General features: G+C 39.0%; 2 protein-coding genes across 2 annotated transcripts in view; one reads left to right on the top strand and one right to left on the bottom strand.

Moving 5' to 3' along the window:
* Positions 1-623: 623 nt before the first annotated feature.
* Positions 624-16,765, top strand: EIF3M (eukaryotic translation initiation factor 3 subunit M). Its single transcript, XM_005150601.3, has 11 exons — positions 624-735; positions 1,936-2,068; positions 3,833-3,971; positions 4,162-4,285; positions 4,850-4,944; positions 10,204-10,287; positions 11,611-11,710; positions 12,144-12,225; positions 15,312-15,455; positions 16,008-16,068; positions 16,488-16,765. The coding sequence occupies exons 1-11, from the start codon at positions 694-696 to the stop codon at positions 16,606-16,608; spliced, it is 1,125 nt and encodes a 374-aa protein (XP_005150658.1). The 5' UTR covers positions 624-693; the 3' UTR covers positions 16,609-16,765.
* Positions 16,742-20,193, bottom strand: part of CCDC73 (coiled-coil domain containing 73) — a 75,005-nt gene continuing 71,553 nt past the window's right edge. The window contains exon 18 of the mRNA XM_031050481.2: positions 16,742-17,706. Coding sequence (XP_030906341.1) covers positions 17,506-17,706 — 201 coding nt within the window. The 3' untranslated portion in view covers positions 16,742-17,505. The remainder of the gene's footprint in view (positions 17,707-20,193) is intronic.

The following is a 20,193-nucleotide window of genomic DNA, read 5'->3' as shown; positions in this document are numbered from 1 at the left end:
CTTAGGTGGCAAGACAAAATTAAGCAACAGCTTACTTGTGTCTTGTGAGGAACTCTTGTCCTTTCTCTGACCACATTTCACTCTCAACATCCTGAAATTGAGTATATTGTTTAAACTTTTCCAGAAAAAAGGACTACATAAGAACGCAGCCTGGTTGGTTGTTTTCTAGGTGGTTTTTTGTTTGTTGTTTGTTTTTTTGGTTTTGTGCTTTTTTTTCCGGGGGGTGGACGGGTAAGAAATAACACTTTTAGGCGGAAAGGGAAAAGAAACGTTTTTCTTTCTATGTGGGGTCAGTGCACCACCAGCCGCACCCAGGCACAAGCACCCTTGGGGATACCTGGCTGAAGGCGACCAGCTACTCCCTTGTGCGACGCACAGGAGCGCTGAAGCGGCGCTGCCCACTGCCACGAGCATACCGTGAGGTTGACTCCAGGCACAGCCCCGCGGGGAGGGCCCCAGGGCCCACGGAGGGTCCCGGGCGGAGGGAGGCTCGCCCAGCCGCTCCCCTTTCCCCCTCAGAGCCAACGGCCGAAGCTGGCCCCGCACAGCTGCCCGGGCGGGACGGAGCTCGAGAGACCCACTCCCAGAGGCGGAGAAGCGGAAGCGGAAGAGGTCGGCGCGCGGCACCGGAAGTGGCGGTGCTTTTCCGGTGCGGGCGGCGTGCTCCAGCCGGCTGCGGCAGCTTCTGCAGCCATGAGCGTCCCGGCCTTCATCGACATCACGGAGGAGGATCAGGTCGGGGAGCGGAGCGGAGCGGGGAGGCGGGGAAGCGGGGCCGGGCTGCTGCGGCCTGCGCCGGGCGGGAGGAGCGAGGCCCGGGTCCGACAGATAAGTGTGTGTCTGTAGCTTCCCTCTTCCAGTCCTTCATTCTCGGGGCTTTGGCTTCGTCTGCCCTCAGCAGTACACTTTCATTTAGGAGAGCGAAACTAGGTCAGGTACGGGCTGGAGCGTTCCTATGAGTCCGGGGTGTACAGGATTCTCAGCGCTACAGGCGTGGGAACTGTGAGGTTCTGTAAGATCTTTTTTTGTTTCGTATTTGAGTTGTAGGGTTTGTTGTTTCCAGCGTCTTTTAAAAGTAGTGTGTATGTATACGCGGAACTGCATACGCAACTACAAGTCTTCAGTTTTCACTTGCCAAAACATCTAGTAAATTCCCATCTGAAACATCTCCAGTACCGTAAAGAGTCCTAGAGCATTCAGCTGTGTCTTATGGTTCTGTAATGATTTGACATTGAACTTGATGTCAGTGACACTTGGTGTCAGGGTAGCATCCTGGTTGGAGTCCCCCTCTGCCAGAAGTTGTATAGCCTGATTCAGATGGCTTCTGAGGGGCTGTGGGTTGTAGTTCTGCTGCTAAAGCCATGGGTGAATGTGAATGTGTAGGCCTGTCACTCAGGGAAAGGTGTTTCTTAGTGTAGGCTTAAATTCTAGCAAGGTAGGGTGGGTAATCGCATGGCGATGGGAACTGGCTCTGACTTGTGTGAAGAAGTAAATTCTGCTTCCTCTGAAGTGGTTTTGTTTATACCCTTTTTTTCTGGTTTTATTGTTTTGCTGGAAGCTTCAAAGGGCGTGAAAGATAAAAAAGATTAAAAAAAAAAGAATCTTTATCATGGAAACTTACTAGGCCTGCTGTGCTCTAGTTAGCCATAAGTGACATATTCATACTATGAGAAAGCTCAACAGTTAAACAGTTATGTGGTCTGTTTGGTTACTGCAGCATCGTATACTGGGTCAATATTTGGGATTTGGGTGCCTGAAGGTGGAGGAGAGCAAGTATTGTAGGATACAAGGCAAGCAGAGGAAAGTGAGAGGAAGTGTGATCAAGTGGTAGGGGCAGAGGAGTGGCTGGAGAACAAAAGTCATTAAGAAATTTCATTACTTTGACTTTGCCCTTCACAAACTTTTGTGTGTGTTGTCTTTGGTTTTTGTTTCAAGGCTGCAGAACTTCGAGCTTATCTGAAATCCAAAGGAGCAGAAATCTCTGAAGAAAATGCTGAAGGTGGACTTCATGTGGACTTGGCACAGATCATTGAATTTTGTGATGTGTGCCTGAAAGAAGATGACAAAGGTTTGCATCTTTAAGTCTTGTTTGCTAAACATACTGCCATCAGTGCTTTCAAACAGTAATGGTTATCAGAATTTAGAGGTGTGTTGCCTGTCTTGCATGTTAACATGTGCATCTTTGTAAAACTGGAAGTGCTTATTTCATCATTACCATGTAAAATTTGCGTGAGCGCTACCCTTCCCTTTCCAAACATCCAGCACCCTTCGAAAGAGTCAGGAGTCGAGCTAGACTCTGCTTGTTATGGGGGCACAAGGAGTTGTGTGTAAAACAGGTTTTGTCTCTGAAAAAAAAAAGTGTAATAAAACCAAGGTTTGCTGTCAGTTAATGGCTGTGATGCTGCAGATCAAGAAATAACAAAGTAACAACAAAAATTAGAACTAGGCACATGTAAGTAGAAATTTTAAGGCTTAAACATTGATTAAATAGGGAGATAAATTGATAAACAGGGAGACCTTATAGCAGCCTTACAGTGCATGAAGGGGCCAACAAGAAAGCTGGAGAGGGATGCTTTACAAGGGCATGCAGGGATAAGACAAGGGGAATGGCTTTAAACTGTCAGAGGGGAGATTTAGATTAGGTATTAGGAAGAAGTTCTCTACTGTGAGGGTGGTGAGGCCCTGGCACAGGTTGCCCAGAGATGTTGTGCTTGCCCCATCCCTGGCAGTGTTCCGGGCCAGGCTGGACAGGGCTTGGAGCAACCTGGTCTAGTGAGGTGTCCCTGCCCATGGCAGGGAGTTGGAACTGCTTTAAGGTCCCTTTCAACCCACACCGTTCTATGGTTATTGTCTGAAAACATTAGGATTTTCAGTAATCAGTGTTATCGAGTTAGGGCTGTAGATACTTAGCAACTGTATCAGTGTGTTTTAATGACACAGATAATGCTGCAGTAGCCTTAAATATGTATGTGTCTGCTGTGGTCTGTACCAACATACTTGTTCCATTTAGAACTTTTACATGTAAAAAAATCAACAGCTGATAGGAATAACATGTTGTTTGAAAGAATGCTTGGTTCATCTAAGAAGGAGTACTGAAAATTATTTTTTAATGTTGCCTTTTACTATAGGCAAATTAGTGTGACATCCTAGAGAAACTATTGCTCTGCTGTTTGATGGTCAGGTGTCATTTCGGGGAATAACAGTATTTTCATATGTAAGGAATTTTGTTCTCATCCTTTCTGTAACTGATATTTGGGCAGACTGTGAAAAAACAACACAAACCTGCCTGGTCCTGTTTGGAAGGGATAGAACACTGTGCTTAAAACAGGAGCTGGTGGGGGAGGGGGCTTTTGAATATACTTTGTTCTTGCAGGCATTTTCCCTGTGGTCTGGTATGTCTTGTGCTCCTTGTATGTGGGTATATCATTGTGAAATCTTTTACTGTATTTGAGCATTAGGTGTTAGTATTCTCTGTAGAGCCGTGCAGCAGTTTTCTTGTAGCTGCTGTTTAAGACCAAAACCCGAAGTTCCTCTGACTTTTCTTATGTGTTAACAGAGAATTCAGATCAGGATAACAAATACCAAATTCTGCTTTGACCTCAAGGTGGTAATTCTTGCTTTACGTGGAGCTATGTTGGTGAAAGACTACATGAACCAAACCTCTGGTACATTCTGATGAATATCCATGTTGGTTGTCTTGGCATTTCCTCTCTTCTACAGTTCTTGCCAATGCCAAATAATTATTCATAGCAGAAGTAACTCTCCAGCACTGAATAGTTACTGATGAATGCTGCTTGCTGCTTTAAACAGCTGCCTGTTTTGTTTTGCACAGATGTTGAGAGTGTGATGAACAGTGTAGTCTCTTTGCTCCTTATCCTGGAACCTGACAAACAAGAAGCACTGATTGAAAACCTGTGTGAGAAGTTAGTAAAATTTCGGGAAGGAGAGCGCCCATCTCTTAGATTGCAGCTGTAAGTATTGTGCAGAGGCAACAATATCTTGCGGAGATATTAAAGACCTTGTGTGTCTTCAAATCAAAGTTTCTCTGTTGAAGGAAGCACTCTTTTTCTTTTACCTTCATCTTAATGAAAACATCTGTGTGCACTCCAGTAATGTTTTTGGAAAGCTCTTTAACTCAGTTGCTCATTTTTTGTGGTTTAGGCTAAGCAATCTTTTCCATGGTATGGATAAGAACACTCCTGTGAGATACACTGTGTACTGCAGCCTTCTTAAAGTAGCCTCGTCATGTGGTGCCATCCAGTACATTCCAACTGAACTAGATCAGGTAATTAATGTGGTGCTTCAAGTTACGGCCTTTGCATTAACCATGTTGCATCTCACTCAATATTAGTCAGAGTTGATACAGACCATCGCAGTTATAAATTGCCAGAGCTTTGTGAAATGAAAAATGCAAGCTACAGAATTTCTTATCTTTTAAAGATATTCCCTATTAGTATTTAAAGATAGTCTGCAGAATCTAAATCAAGTTGTCATTTTTTTTCTGTTTCTGATGCTGAATGTGGTTAGATGTGTCAGTTTGATTCCTGTGATAGTAATGAAAGTGAGAAGCTTTGATCAGGAGTGAGGCATCAAGTTCTCGTCCCTTGCTCTGGAATCAGAGTGTATTAGAATCACTCATCCTTACTTAGGAAGTAACATGGAGAGCATAGGTGTCTGGCTTCTCATGGGAAAACTTCTAGGTTCTGCATGGAGGGTCAGAGGACCCAAAGGAGAAGTCCTGGTGCAAGACCTTCTCAATCTTTTTCTGCTTGAGAGGAAATTAGAAATATTTTCAGGGTTATTTTAGTCTGTTCTCCAGTGCTTCTTTTTCACTTTGTATTCCACATAGGTCCGAAAATGGATTTCTGATTGGAATCTTGGCACCGAGAAAAAGCATACTCTCCTGAGACTGCTGTATGATGTCCTGGTAGACTGCAAAAAAAGGTATAAAAGACGTGATAAGATACTAGACCACTGTATTTTAAGTTGATGCATTGTAAGTGATCTGTAAGGAAAATATTTCTCACAGTGCTTTTAAAATGAAGCTGCACCGATTGTCCAAATACACCTAGGTTTTCTTCTTTTGATGTCCTTAAGCACTCTTGCATACCAGTGTTTTCAAGAATATTAAAGTTAGCAGTGAATTAGCCGCAAACAGCAGACACCCAAAATAAAACTATTCCTTTCTATAAATATTAATCTCTGAGCATTGTAGCATCATGCCAAGTTTATTATTTAATTACACTTTTGACATTTTAGTGCATAACAGTGCTGTCTCTTACTTAATGATGCTGGGAGGCTTATCAATCACAGTTAACAGAATCAGTCTTTTTATGTAAATGTTACCTTAAGGACAGAGCTTTATACTCATCATGTAAACTAATGTCCACAGAATACCTGCTTGGCCATTTTTAATTATTATCCTGGATCATAAGCATCATCTTTGATCTAACAGACTTGGCAGACCAATGTCTTCTGGCATGCAGAGTAATCCTGTGTGTATCATGTTTCTAAATTAATGTCTTAACTGAGACTTGTCATCAGTCTATCTTAAAAGATGTGATATGGTGTATTGACTGCATTGGCCAGGGTTGTAGAGATGGGCTGGTATCCAGAAGTGGTTTCAGCATGTAGTTCCACAACAGTTTCAGCTTATCTGAATTGTCCCTGCTGTAGTTTGGGATATGTGTGTTTGTGTTGCTTCCTTCCACCATTCCCCTTCTCTCTGTTTTCTGAGTTAGTTTACTGAGGTTTTAGTTTTCATAGTGGGGCAGCATCAGGACCTCTACACTACTGATTTACACCAGTGGCAGAACATTTGTATAGCCCTGCCCTGCTGCAGAGGAAACAATTCTGTCCTGTCCCTTCCTGCTACCAGTACCTGTGCATATGTGTGCTGGTGTTGGCATGTATGTATCTGCACAGAGGACTGGACTGGGGAGGTGGCCTTGCCAGGGGTTAAGAAAGGCAAGTGTGAAGCTGTCCTAGGAGGAAGAGAGTTTCTTCTGGCAGGAGAGTTAGCTTATTCTGGCGTGGTGAAATGGTAGCCTGGAAATGCTACATCAGCATAGCAGGATCATTTTTAGCTAACCTCAATTTAGCGATGATTAATCCTCATGGAGCTGTGAACTACTACAACATCATTGGGAATTTTTGTTCCTGTCACTAATATTAAAATGCTTTTGCATTGGTAATCTGGTATGAAAGATTTCAAATGGTAAAAATAATTTCAGATATGTTAATCAGATCATGTATGTGGCTTAGTGCATGTTTCAGAAATACTACACTAATACTCTATAACAAACACACTATTTTAAACATTTGTCATCTTACTGATTTATTGAGGAGTTTTAACTTACTTAATTCCTATTCTTAATGGCTGTTTTTAGCTAGTCTTGCTACCAAATCTGGATTTTTTTGTTTCCAGTACTGCCAATAATGTTGCTACCAAGTGGGTTTTGCTTACTAGTAATAGCTGGTATTTTTAACTTGGGTGTTAAAAATTTTCACAGATCCTGTAGTATGTTACTCCTGCACTCAGTGTCCTTACCATCTGGTGCAGCAAGCTTTGCACTGAATGGAGCTGTGTTTCAGAGCACTTACACTTCTATCCAGAAAAGAAAACAAGAAGTGACCCTGGCACCTTTGACCTGGTTCACTCTCCTGGATCACTGGGCAGTATTTGCTATAGTATGGGAAACTCACAGCAGCATTCCAGCTTTAGCACTCAGGAATGTTGCTTTATCTAGTAGTATGGGAAGGTTAAGTGGGAACTGAAAAACAAGTAATAAAAATCATACCTCAGTTACCATGTTGGAGTCATGGGAAAGAATACATTGTTGGAAACAACTGAGTGTAACTTTTTTGGTTTGTTTTATATTTTAACTTTGTTCATTGCGGCAGAAGAGGTGGTTTTCCATAGCTAAGGAACTTTTTCCCCAGTGGATAAGTTGGTAATAAACAGATCTGTAGCTCATGATAAGTAGATCATGCAGATACTATGTGTGGTGTTCATTTTCCTGCAGTGTAAGAGAATGCTTGATTTTTCGAATCTTCTCCAGTCAGTGTCCAGTTGACGTTTCTTCTTCCTGATGATGAAAATCATCTTAATCTCTTTGAAGAGGGAATTTTATGTTTCCCATAATCAACTGAAGAAAACTGGTGGTGGTGGCTGGAAAACAGATGGCTGGTGTGGCTTGTTTCCGAGAACTATATTTGGTAGCTGAACATTGCAAGAGATGAGTTACTTTCTCTGCTGTCTGTTCTCCTTGCCGTCAAGGTTTTGCAGTAGTTTTGTGTGGCTGCTTCAGTCTTCAGCATTTTCGTAGCTGTATTGGTATGAAGTTACAGGGTAACACAACCTGTGTTCTTTTCCAGTTACAGATGGAGTTTTATAGGCACGCATGCCTTGCATGCAGCTGGTTGTGCTGTGCAGCCCTGCCAGGCACCAGCCTTGTGCAATTTACAGCTGTCCTCTGTAATGGACCTGGCAGGGTTCAGACCAGGATTAGCCCTGCCCAAGTTTACACTCAGGACTGGCAAGACCGGTTCTTAATATGTGTCCCAAAAAGCTTAGCATGTCGGGCACCTGCAAAATTGTTTCATTTAATTTTCATTCCATTTAGTATCATGTCATGTAGAGGGACTTAATTCCAACAACTTACTAAGTCTCTGAATACTTTGTGGTTTGTTTGGTGTTTTTTTTTTCTTTTATCTACCCTAACTTCTATTCTTACTGGCTTTTTGTCAAATGATGTATCTAGACTGGCAAGTGTAGCTGGTATTTGTGCAAGCTGTCTTGCTAGAAAAAAAATGTTCACATTTGCATCTTAGGTGAGACACATTTAGCAATGAGATTTGGTAAAATAGTGATCCATATTCCTGCGTTAAACACCCTAACTTACGGCAGTAGTCTGACAGAGAATGGAACGAATAAGATTGAAAGACCTGCCATGCTTGCTGAGGTTCATAAGAACAGTACTGGAAGTTCAGGTGTAATTGTCTTGGAGCATTTTGATGTTTCCTAGGAATACAAGTGGAAGATTCCACTCCTTCACTTAGAAAAAAAAGTGTAGGGGAGGATTACAAATACTATTTGAAATTAGTTAAATGCATAGTTTTCTGGTTTTGCTCATAAGGGAATGGTAGGAGAGGAAAAGTTCCAGAAATCTGTACCACAGTTCCGAGGCATACAAGAACTACTGAAGGCCTCTATTAAATAAGGAGTCTGGTATTGTTAGTTTGAATAGCACATGAGCTGGGCCTCCTTGTTTGAATGTCTCTATGGTGTCAGTGCTGTATTAAACTGGTTCTTTGTCTTTGCTAGAACATCTAGTGTTGATAAGATTTCATAAATGCAAAAGTCATAGTCTGTCACTGATTACTTTATATGCAAATGGTTCCCTCTTATATAAAGCTATCTGAATTAATTTTTTTTTTTTTACTGATACAGAGCTATCAGTTCCTCTACACACCAGTGTCAGTTGGCATGACAAATGTGAGCTTGACTGCTTTAGTGCTGGACTTCTATGACAAATGTTTCATTCATGTTTAGATCCCTGAATACAGTTCTGGGATAATAGCTGGGATCTAAAGGTACCTTTATGCCTTGGTCACAAAGTGTCTTGACTCAGTGTACATCCAAATTATATATGGTATCACTTGTTTTCCATGATGTCTTCATATTTGTACCGTACAGCTGTGAGATCTGGTAAATTCTCTAGAAGCACAAATCCTCACCCTATAGATAAGCTGTCAAATAGGCATATCATGAGATCTAAAATAAATACCTGCATAAAGATGGTGTCATTGTATTGTAAAACCACTCCAACCTGTGCTGCTATATGAGTTAAACCTTGTCTCACAGCACACAACAGCATGTACTGGGAATGTTGTGCTGGTTCGTTCCTTCCCTCTGTAATATATGCCATTAACCTAAGTAATTAAAGTGAATTGAATCTTTACTCTTGAACCTTTTTTTTTTCTTTTAAGGAAAATTTTGTAGGCTATTAGACCACATGGGGTAATCTGTTGTATCTGAAAAAGAGCTGCTTTGAAGGAAGGGCTTATCTTTACACTATAACTCTCTGTACTCTGGAGAGTAGTATCCAACCTTCCTCCTGTCCACTGAGGAAATATCTCAAGTAGTTTCCAGTCTGTGTGGTTGAGGGGGGAAGGCTTATGCAAAGCAGGTGTAACATTTACTCAGCTGTGGATGTGTCTCACTTCTGAGCTTTGGTGGTATCTACCTCCACACCCTCTCTTGTTCAAAGGGGGTGGTAAGATGGTGTCAACAAAATCTATTCTCTGTACAGAATAACTGTCACACCTTCTATTTTAATAGTTAACAAGAATTCTGTGAGAAACAGAAAACAGCTTTTTGTGTGTATACACAGCATATTCAGTAAGTATATTTTTTGCTGAAAATATGAAAATCACCAGCAGCTCCTGGCCTCACTAGTGGTGAGAACCATTAAGTGAAAATAAATCCAAATCTGTTGAAGTAACACAGTAATGGTCTTGGAGCTGGTTTGCAGTAACATTGATGAGCTGCTATTCACAAAATAATCAGGTGAGTGGACAGGGCTGTTGGTTTACTCCGTTTTCTTTGGATGAACTGTGTTTCTGAAAGCTGTCTGTCAAAGCAGTACTGGACGCTGCTTACTTTACAGCAGCCTAAGCTGATCTTAAGTGCTGGCTGCTTAACTTCCTCAGTAAAATGAGCAGATCTCACTCTGAATACTTGAAGAGAGAATCTCTGAAAGAAGAAAAAGCAGCTTCTATAGTCATTTTCCTGACTGTAAATATTCTTTAAGATATGCCATTTTACCTTTGAAATAAACTTTGCAGTGCTACTTATTGTGCAGTGATTAAATCCAGATGTGCATAAGAAGAGCATTCTAGTGAACCATATAAAGCTGTTCCTAGCTCAGAAAGCTTTTTCCATAACCAGCAGGTAATTTATCAATTTAAGAGAATGAAATGAAGGGTGAAGATAAACAATTTTGTAGAACAAGAATTGAAAGAATACATCCAGTTAATTTGTTCTCTCCACTAGAACAAAAAATGGATCATCTACATCTTTTTCAAGTGTAATTTAATTTGACCTATAACATTGTAATGGAATTATTGAAATATTTGAGTGTCTTGTTTGAACTATATTTTTTTCAGCAGTCCTGAGGTAACTTTATTTTTCTTCTACAGTGACACTGCAGCAAAAGTAATGGTGGAACTACTAGGAAGTTACACAGAGGACAATGCTTCCCAGGCTAGAGTTGATGCTCACAGGTAATACTGACTTCCCACTTTCCTTAAAAGTAGCTTTTCATCAATTGCTACATTATGTTGATTGCCTTACTGTTGAAGAGTATCAGATGGCCTGGCAGGCAAGGACCCTGCTGCAGCCTCCTCTGTAGCCTGGCTGACTGAGTGAAGGGTTTATTTCTGCACTTTATGCTAGGTTGAGTTGTTTCTAGGCAGAGCCAGGCTTTACTCCATTGTGCAAGTGCACAGGTGTGTTCTGGTCGCTGCTGAGAAGAGGGATCAACCTTGACTCCATTCAAATCAACTGTGCGATCAGAATTTGAATTGGCATCCTTTGGTTCCATTTTCTACTTACTGATTGTCTGATTCTCTAACATTCAGTGTTCTTTGCAGATAGCAGGTTCTGTTGAAAAAAAATTCTTGCTGTCTTTTCTATAAGCAAGAACTTACTTATTGGACAGTAAATTGATTCTTAACAGTGTGTTTTCCCCATTGGCCAAAGGAGTAAAACCTTGTATTTTGACATTCTACCTTGGGAATTAGGTTTTGTATTAAGTTGTGGGGCTCCACTGGGTGTGTACAGCCAACAGTTTTCAAGGGAGCTGTTTATGCTTGAGCATGGAGGAGAATCAGGATGAGTCAGTTTGAAAATCGAAGTGTCTGTGTATAAATGAAAACCTCATTGACTTACCCTACAGCGATCTGAGGCCTTTTACCTCCAGAAGAATGCATCTGCCTAGGGTTTCTTGCGCTGCAATGTCTGTGAAGCCCTTGGCTTCTCCTGGGATACTTTACGTGACAGGGTCATGGTCTAGGCCATTGGAGCGAGTGTAGCACCAGGGTTTCATATGTGCCACAGACCAAAAGGTTTAGTCTACAGTTCTAGAAACCCTTTAGGTCTGTTTATAGTCTAGAGCTGCAAAGCCTATGTTTTATCAGTTGCAGTGTTTGGTGTTGGGGTTTTCTCTGTTTTGTGTCACATATGCAAGTATAATTAATCTTCCTAAACAACTTAGTTCTATGAAATTTCAGGATGACAGTAAAAATACCTCTAGGAATGAAGGCTGGGCTGGAAATAAATGCATAGATGCAAACAGTAGGTGATTGTAGTCTTACCACCTGGCAAATCTCTTTTGTGATGGTGGGCAGATTACTTAATGCTTTCTATTCTTTTTTTCTTCTGTCTGTAAAAATGAAGGTTAAAATTGGAATGTGACATATCTTACATTTAAGAAGAGTTGAAAACCCTTGGGTTTTTTTCTTGAAAGCAAGGAACAACAAATTGAGTTGCATTTCCTCATAAAATGTGTACTGCTGTATAAATAGGCATTTTCCTTTTCTCATTAGATGTATTGTACGAGCACTGAAGGATCCAAATACCTTTCTCTTTGATCATCTTCTTGCTTTAAAACCTGTGAAATTTTTGGAAGGAGAACTTATTCATGATGTAAGTAACTTTTGTTTTTAGGAAGATGGTTTGGTGTCTGTAGAGTTCTGGGCTTTGCTCGTGACTTTTGAAATTCATTAGAATAATTGCCTTTATTAGTAATACTGAGCTGCAACGTATGATTTCTTTTAATGCTTTTATAATTAAAAATACCATATGTGAACTGTTTCCCTTCAGAAGTTTTAGAAACAGTTGCAATACTTGCCCTCACATGAGCTCTTCAGCAAAAAATGCCTTTCAAGCCTGACAAAGGGAAGTAAGCTCAGCAAAGATTGCCCTCAGCTATTGACAACAGACATAATTTTAGCTCTTAATGGTTCATTTTTCTGTTGAATACTAATAGTTTATATATATATATGTATCTGTCCAGCATGCAGGAAGAGAGGCATAGATCATATTTAAACTGTTCTTCTATTTGTTTTCCATCTTCTAGCTTTTGACCATTTTTGTAAGTGCTAAACTAGCATCCTATGTCAAGTTTTATCAGAACAACAAAGACTTCATTGACTCCCTTGGTAAGTTTTCAGATCATTCAATTTCTGACTATTATACATGGCATAAGATATAGAAGCTGCTTAATGCTTCAGTTTGAAGCCAAGGAAATTTAATGGGAATTTTTCAGAATGGATTAGTTTGTAGAGTCTAACCTCCACTGGATCATACATGGACCATCTGTGGGTTGTTCTACTAGGACAAACTGTTTCATAGGTTTGGAAGAGAACTCTCTTTATCTCCACTGCTTTTCTCTTAAACCTTTCAGGTGAGAAATTTTAATGCACTGGTCATCTAGCCTAGGCCAGAGATCACAACCGTAGAGTAAGCCAACTGCTTGTATAAATCTCTTACAGGTTTTTTTATGATTAATAACTCTATAGCAGCAAATACTGTTCAGGAGATCTAAGATAAAACACGTTAAATAGCGTGTGTGTCTGTGTGTGCTGATGCATTAGAGCTAGCAAGCCTCAGTCTGTCCCAGTTAATTTGTTTCATCACATGAAGTGATGTGATGGAATGTTAATGTCAGCACCCTCTTTATTTACACACTGTGGAAAAAAGGAGTAGTAATTAACACTTTGACACTCCCCCGTTGATGTGTAATTGACTGTTTCAAAGGAGCACTGGTTCATAAGCTATTGCATGCATTAAAATTACATTTTTTATATTCCAGCTTTTTAGGACAGGGGTCAGTGACAATGCAGAAATTGCTCAATGATGCAGATTTTTTTATTACTGCATTAAGGTTTTGACATATTGGTAATGAATGAATGTCTCCATAAAAACCAGGGTTGGGGTTGTTTTTTTGTGTTTTGTTTTTATAACTTTGATTTTGAAATGACACCTCAACGGTGGCTGAATGCATTTAGGGAAAGGCAGAGTTTTGCTAAAACAGAGTTTAGTGCAGCCTTTAAAAGGAAGCATAATTTAGTTTAATGGAGTGTGGTATAATTTTGAGAATAATTACCCTCAAAGCTTTAAAATGCTGGTACTTTGGATATTAAAATGATGGAAATGCCAGTGTGATTTTTCCGTGGATAAAATTAGCAGCAAGTTTGTGGTAGTTTGTAAATATGTAGAAGAAGCACACCTTTTGTTGTATGTATTTGCACATTAGTTGGGTAGGCATCTCACACCATTCTTTCCTAGCAGAAAGTGGGGTTTGCATTGTAATTATTTTTATTTATTGAAATGGCTTATGTTAGCTGTGCACAGAAGTATTTGCTGAAAATGCTGTTATAGTAACATTTGAATAAAGTTGTGTGAGGTTAATTACATATATAGTCGATATTAATTTTACAGTGTACCATAGTCATGATTTCTTTTGCTCTGCCTCCCTGTATCTGTGTTTACCTCTGTGAATTTACAGTGTGTGCATTTCCAATAGTAAACCGCTTAAGTATCTGAGTAGCTGTTTTGAAACTTTGAAACTCAACTGTTTTGACAGCCTTACTTCCAGTTATCTTGATTTCTCACCTGCTTTATGTTGTACTCAGAAAATTCTGAATGTCTCTGAGCAGTGGACAATATGGGGATTCTGAGGCAGCACAGGCCAGAATGCTAGGAACTTGATCTGAGTGTTTTAGTCGTGCCTTTGAAAAACAAGGGCAGTTTGCTGTAGGAACAATACAATTATTAGATGAAGCATTCCAAAATTCTCCAGGGCACTTGTGATCTGAAACAAATATATTTTTAACCATGCTTTAAAGATTATTTCATTTTTTTAACAAGTTGCCAACATATTTGGCTTTAAAATAAATGGTATCAATAATAGGATTTTAGTGCCAGTGCAGCATCAGTCTTTAGTTCTGACCTCTGGGTTAGGACTAGTCTAAGCTAGTGCAGAGAAGCTCCTACAGGTGGCGTCCGTTTGTGACCATTTGTTGTTTTATTAATGCTGACAACTTAGGCCAGCAGTAGAATGGTCTGTGTCAACTGAATCGCCCTAACATGGCCACATCTAATCTGCAGTCTTTTTCGGAAAGTTAATCAGCATCTCATTTGCATTTGTTAATTAGGGTTAATGTGTGCTAATTGATTTTTTGATGCTTGTAGAGTTCCATTAAACTCAGTTAGGTATAGTTGCTGTTGCTCCTCATTTGCATGAATTATGATCGCATTTTTGTTGAATCAGTGCCAAACAGGGAACCTGCATCATAATTATAGCTAATTAACACAACACGATGTCGTGCACTAATGGGCTTTCCTGTTAGCATATGGATGTTATAAATTCCAAACTTAAATTGTTTATTGAAGCAATGCGAATGTTTATAATGTTATTTTGAAACAAAATGTTTGATACTCATTTTAAAGAAACTTCCCCATAACCACTGTTGGTACCGTGCAGAGCCTGGATTAAGGAATACCTTGATTCATGTGAATGTCTCAACTTTGTTGACCTAGTTTTTCTTTTTTTCAGGAAAGCAGTCTCTGAGGTGGGCAGGCCTTTGGCTCAATGCCTTGTGTTGCCTTTCATACAATTGTGTGAAAGATCTAACCTAACTTTTAATAACTCTTTCTCTATTCTTGAAGAACACTTCATTGCCATGCTCAATATTGTAAGCACATATGTGACACTTGATGCTTTTTTGCTGCGATATAACAGTTAGTTTGGTGCCAAAACACATCCTTCTGGCACAAAAATGTTACGTTGTTGAACCATTAGTGAGGTTTATTTTCAAGCAACTACATGAGAACATGTGGTGAGGCTGTAAGAAGGTTTTGACATTACCATTTACCACTTCTTGCATTGCTGTTCTTCGAGATGAACGGAGACATTTACTTGCACCCTTGCCACCTAAAATTTTGTTCAGACGATGTTTTTAATGTTTAAAAAAACCTCTGTGCATCACTTTCGTAGATATTTATGACCTTTCACTTGACAAAAGCTGAGTCTTGTTGAATTCAGAACTAAATTACCTGTTTCAGCAAAGCATAAGGAAGATGCAGGAATGATGTTATACCTCAGAAAATGTTAATAAGGACAGATGGAATATTTTCTTGATGTGAAATAAATTTTAAATTACTGGAAACATGTATTAAGAGTTACATGGAAAACAATGAGCTACTGAGTTACAATTCATAAGTTGTCAACACTTTTACACAGGGTTGTTGCATGAACACAATATGGCAAAAATGAGGCTACTTACTTTCATGGGAATGGCTGTAGAGAATAAAGAAATATCATTTGACACGATGCAACAGGAACTGCAGATTGGAGCTGATGATGTAGAGGCATTTGTTATTGATGGTAAGAACCGCAGTACCATAATTTACTCAGTACTAATGAACAATATTATTTATAGTCTTCTCAGCTAATGTTAAATATTAAGGAAAATAGTGATTTTTAATATCTGCATTTGTTACAAGATATGGCTGCAAAACTTTATGCTCAAAAACATGCCTAACTGCTGTCTATTAAACAGTGTTTTTCTTTCCAGTGACAGGAACTGTATTTCATGTAATTTTTTTATAGAACTAATAACTTGTTTGCAAGTTTGTTATCTGGTTCTCTTTGCTGTTATTAAAACAGGATGTGTTTGTTGGTTGAGAGAAGTTCATAAAAACTGTACAGGCTATTGCTTTAATAGGTAGGCAACAAACAACAGGCTTCATGTATGGCCTTCATCTTATTCCATCCTTTGGCTTTTCTGCCTACTAAACTGTTAAAACCAACAGCAAACCTGTATTAAATGAACTGCTGTGGTTTCATTTTTGTATTGATTTAATTTTTAATGGTTTTTATGCACTTTCTTTGCACTATCTTGAAAACATTGCTCAAAACAGCATTGCTTTTTTGCAGCTGTAAAGACGAAGATGGTATACTGTAAAATAGATCAGACACAGAGGAAAGTAGTTGTCAGGTAAGACTTAATTCTTCATAGCATTTTGCAGAACTTGCTGTGTTCTAATTATTCGACTTACATTTGTAGAGTATTTTAACTAGAAATAAGGTATTGTTCCTATCAGTTGCTGGTAGTTAAATAGTTGTTATTTATCATAATTTTATTAAAGCTCACACTGAATGTGATTAACTTATTTAACGAAAGTCCTACTTTCCAGCACATTTCATTTAATGATCTAATACTGACATGAATACTAATGACTGTTGCTGCTTTAAATATTTGGGAAGGCTAAAGGATTCTCTTAAATGATTAAGTGGAGCTCTTTATATAGGGAAAATAAAAAATTTCCTATTCACTTGTAAATTAGTGCTATAAAAGAATTACTAGGTGATTATGACAGCTAGTAATCATCTTCCAATTCTGTTTTACTTCTCTAGTCACAGCACACATCGGACCTTCGGAAAGCAACAGTGGCAGCAATTGTATGACACTCTAAACACCTGGAAACAAAACTTAAATCAAGTGAAAAACAGTCTCCTCAGTCTCTCAGACACCTAAAACTTTTTTTTTGACCTAGTAATGTCACTATGGATGAAATTTATTCAAAACTTTGATAATTTGTGAACGTTTCCAAAATGTCTGCAATTGGTTTAAGGAAGCTAAATATTCTAAATTGCAACAGGACAAAAGGCAATAAAACAAACATGAGAAAGTACTTTCTGTTGATTTTCTTACATAAATCGCAACAACTAACAGTAGCAACATTGATTATGCTTCTCTTCTTCATATTGTAAACTTCAACAAGAATGTCTTTCTTTGCAAGAGGTGTGGGGAGCGAGGAAGGGCATCAGAAAAATGATAGTGCAAGTAATTGTACCCTACAGGAGAAAAAATGCAAACCAGATAGAAGTTAATCATATCAGATGCTTTAGTTGAAAGAGACATTATTGATACAGGATCAACTACAACATGTATTTAAATAATTTGGCAGTAAAGGTTAGCAGATTTTCCTGTTCTGCCACTCAGAACTGCTGTAAGTTGTTGTGTTTGTAGAAGCCTTTTTATTTTGAAACAGTTGCAGCTGATCTAGCTTGAAAACTGAGCAAGCAGTTGAAAGAGAAAACAAAATATTTCTGCCAGGCTTCTGAGGAGCAGCAGGGAACTCTTAAGTAATCATTTAGTTTTGCTTAATGGATATTAAAACATTAACTTGTGAACTTCTTAGCTTCTGGGCCAAACCCATAACAACCAGGATTTGATTGCAGAAACAGAGAACTAACGTTATTAGCAGGGATTGCATCCATTTCTAAACATGACAAAGTCTATATGCTGTATTAAATATGAAAGCACAGTGCATGCATACTATGTTCCATAGGAATATCTCTGCAAATCTGGTTTAGGCAAGTGATTTATCTATGCTTAAAAGACATGCTTTTCATCTCCTGCCACCAATTCTCACTGCCTTCCTTCATATTTTCTTTTTCTTGCTGAATGAACTCGTTCCAAATTCAAGAATTTCTCAATTTCTTCTATTTCGTTTTGTATGATGGAGTTATGACTAGAACAGCTGTCCTTCTCACTGAGTGCATTTCTTGCTGGAGCTACAGTCACCTGAGGAGACTTCTCATGCTGTGAAGCAGTAAATCCTCCTTTCACCTGACAGAATACAAATTTAGCAGTTAATAATCGAGTGAAATTCAGGTACAGAGGTTCATATTGTTGGATTAAGCAAGCAAGGAAATGTACACAGAAAGATTAAGTCAATTGGGGGAAAAAATAATTTGAAATGCTTGCTTCAACTTTCATAATGATAAATGTACTTTTATAAACCAAGCCTTTAAGTAAGACTTGGTACAGCAGAGTTATGATAAAAAAACTGAAACCTTGTACTGGAATGCAGATTAGCAAAATAACTAGTTTAATTAAAGAGTATAATGTTGCAATTGACATTTCTATAGCTATGCAAGCATTTGATTTGTTAATCAAATCAAAATTATGAGGTTTAGAGTTTTAACTCCCTCTCTGCTTCACTGTACACATTAGAAAATAACCATCATTTAACTAAGGCTAAGTCTATAATACGTTAGGGTTTTTATGTTAAAGATACTTTTTTCTTTGAATAATCTTAATTACTATCTGATAGATTCTCCTTATAAGGGGCAATGGGTGTAAACTGGAGCATAGGGGGTTCCACATTAACATCAGGAAGAACTTCTTTACTGTGAGAGTGACAGAGCACTGGAACAGGTTGCCCAGGGGGGTTGTGGAGTCTCCTACGTTGGAGATATTCAAGGCCCACCTGGACAAGTTCCTGTGTGATGTACTCTAGGTTACCCTGCTCTTGCAGGGGGGTTGGACTAGATGATCTTTCAAGGTCCCTTCCAACCCTTGGGATTCTGTGATTCTGTGTGAATGGGTTTTTTTTTTTCTTGAATTCTCCACTTACAGTCCAACACTGTGGCTCTGGGGGAGGCCAGCACACAGCAACAGCATAAGCAAGCTATGTGAGCCAGTGTTGCAGTGGTTCCTGGGGATCTATAACATCACAGTGAATGCTCTGGTTGCATGCTAGAGTAATTCTGTTACAGAGATCACAAGATGAGGCTGTCTCCCAGCGCTCAATTATATTTTAATATTGGGCAACTGTGCCCCAAGTAAATTGTGACTTAAGCCCCATAGTCTTTTATCAGGCCTGCCTTTATGCACATGAATATTGTGCTAAAACTCCTTCCCCACTGCACAAGCGTTTCTTGAAGTTTGAAATATGAATAATAAACTTAATGCAAATTGTTCATTGAGCTTATTGCATGTGTGATAGCATTACTGTCGTGCAGCTGAGAACACTGATACTTCATGTCAATAATGTCTAATCTCTATTTCAGCAAGGAAATAACTGCACTGGAGATATAAAGTACTGAACCTGTTAAATCTAATGGCTGTACCTATACACTTTTCCCATGCTCTTTCCCAAGGCCTCAGAAAGAAACAGATCATACTTCATTGCAAGCTGCTAGTCAAAATCTCTGTGGAATAGCGCATGGGGCTGGCATCTGTCCTCTACTAATAACTGCAGAGAAAAACTTTCATTAGGTCTTCCACATGTGGAAGTGAAATTTTCTAATGAAACAAAGCCATGCCATGTTACTTGGATTTTACTGAGGAAAACAAGCGTTTGGACCTCTTTGGAGAAATTACTGCAGTTAGCTAATACATGCATCTATAAATATATATGTATAATTTTAATACAGCTCTGTGACAATGTGTATGGAATAAAAACTAAAAGTCCTCAGCATTCTCACAATGAAGTACAAGTAAAATGTGTATCTTACTGCCAGCAACATAGCAACTTGTTAGAGTACTGTACTTTGGTTGAATGAGATTACTTAAATTTTAGAAGGCATAAGTCAGCTCTAGCTCTAATCATGTTAGAACAAACAAACTGAGGAGCAAAAGAGATGTCTGCGCCTATTCTTAATCTCCCAACAGCTTTTCCATATCGCTCATAAACATGACAGATTTGAGGACAGAAGGTATTAGAATGACACCACCACAGAAGGAGTGGCCTTCAGTGTCACAGGCTGAGATTTCAAAGATTAAGTATTTAGAAAATAATGTAAGATCAAACTAGCAAGGTACTCTTTCCTTATCTCAGCTTTTACTTAGCCAGCACATAAGAAGCTTTAGTTTGGAGGTGACAAAGTAGATGCAACCACAGTCAGATAATGAAATACAGCTTTGTTAGCTGTAGGTTAGGTATTCACTCAATTCCTGACTCCACCTCAGTCAGAAAAAGCAAGAGAGATACAGTAAATACCAGCAGTGTGTTTGGTGAAAAAACCTTCACTGTCATTCCCAAGTAGAGTCACATTAGGAAAGTTAAGTAATTTAAAACATCAGTCTTCTGAATTTCAGAGAATGTGAATGCTAATGGCACTGAGAGCTGACTAAGCTGGTGAAGTCAGCCAGTCTTGTCACTTGAAAACACTCTACACTCTGACCTCAAACTTCATTCAAAGAGACAGCCATAACTACCTGAGAAATACCTCTAGAGCCTCTTGTAAAAAGGAAGGTCAACTGCAGTTGTAAATTATTGTATCACTTGTGAATAGTATGTTTACCATTAGGTCTAATCTTAATGCAGCC

This window comes from Melopsittacus undulatus, chromosome 8 (genome assembly GCF_012275295.1).
Source record: "Melopsittacus undulatus isolate bMelUnd1 chromosome 8, bMelUnd1.mat.Z, whole genome shotgun sequence".
NCBI lineage: Eukaryota > Metazoa > Chordata > Aves > Psittaciformes > Psittaculidae > Melopsittacus > Melopsittacus undulatus.
This window is presented reverse-complemented; position numbering and strand designations above follow the sequence as displayed.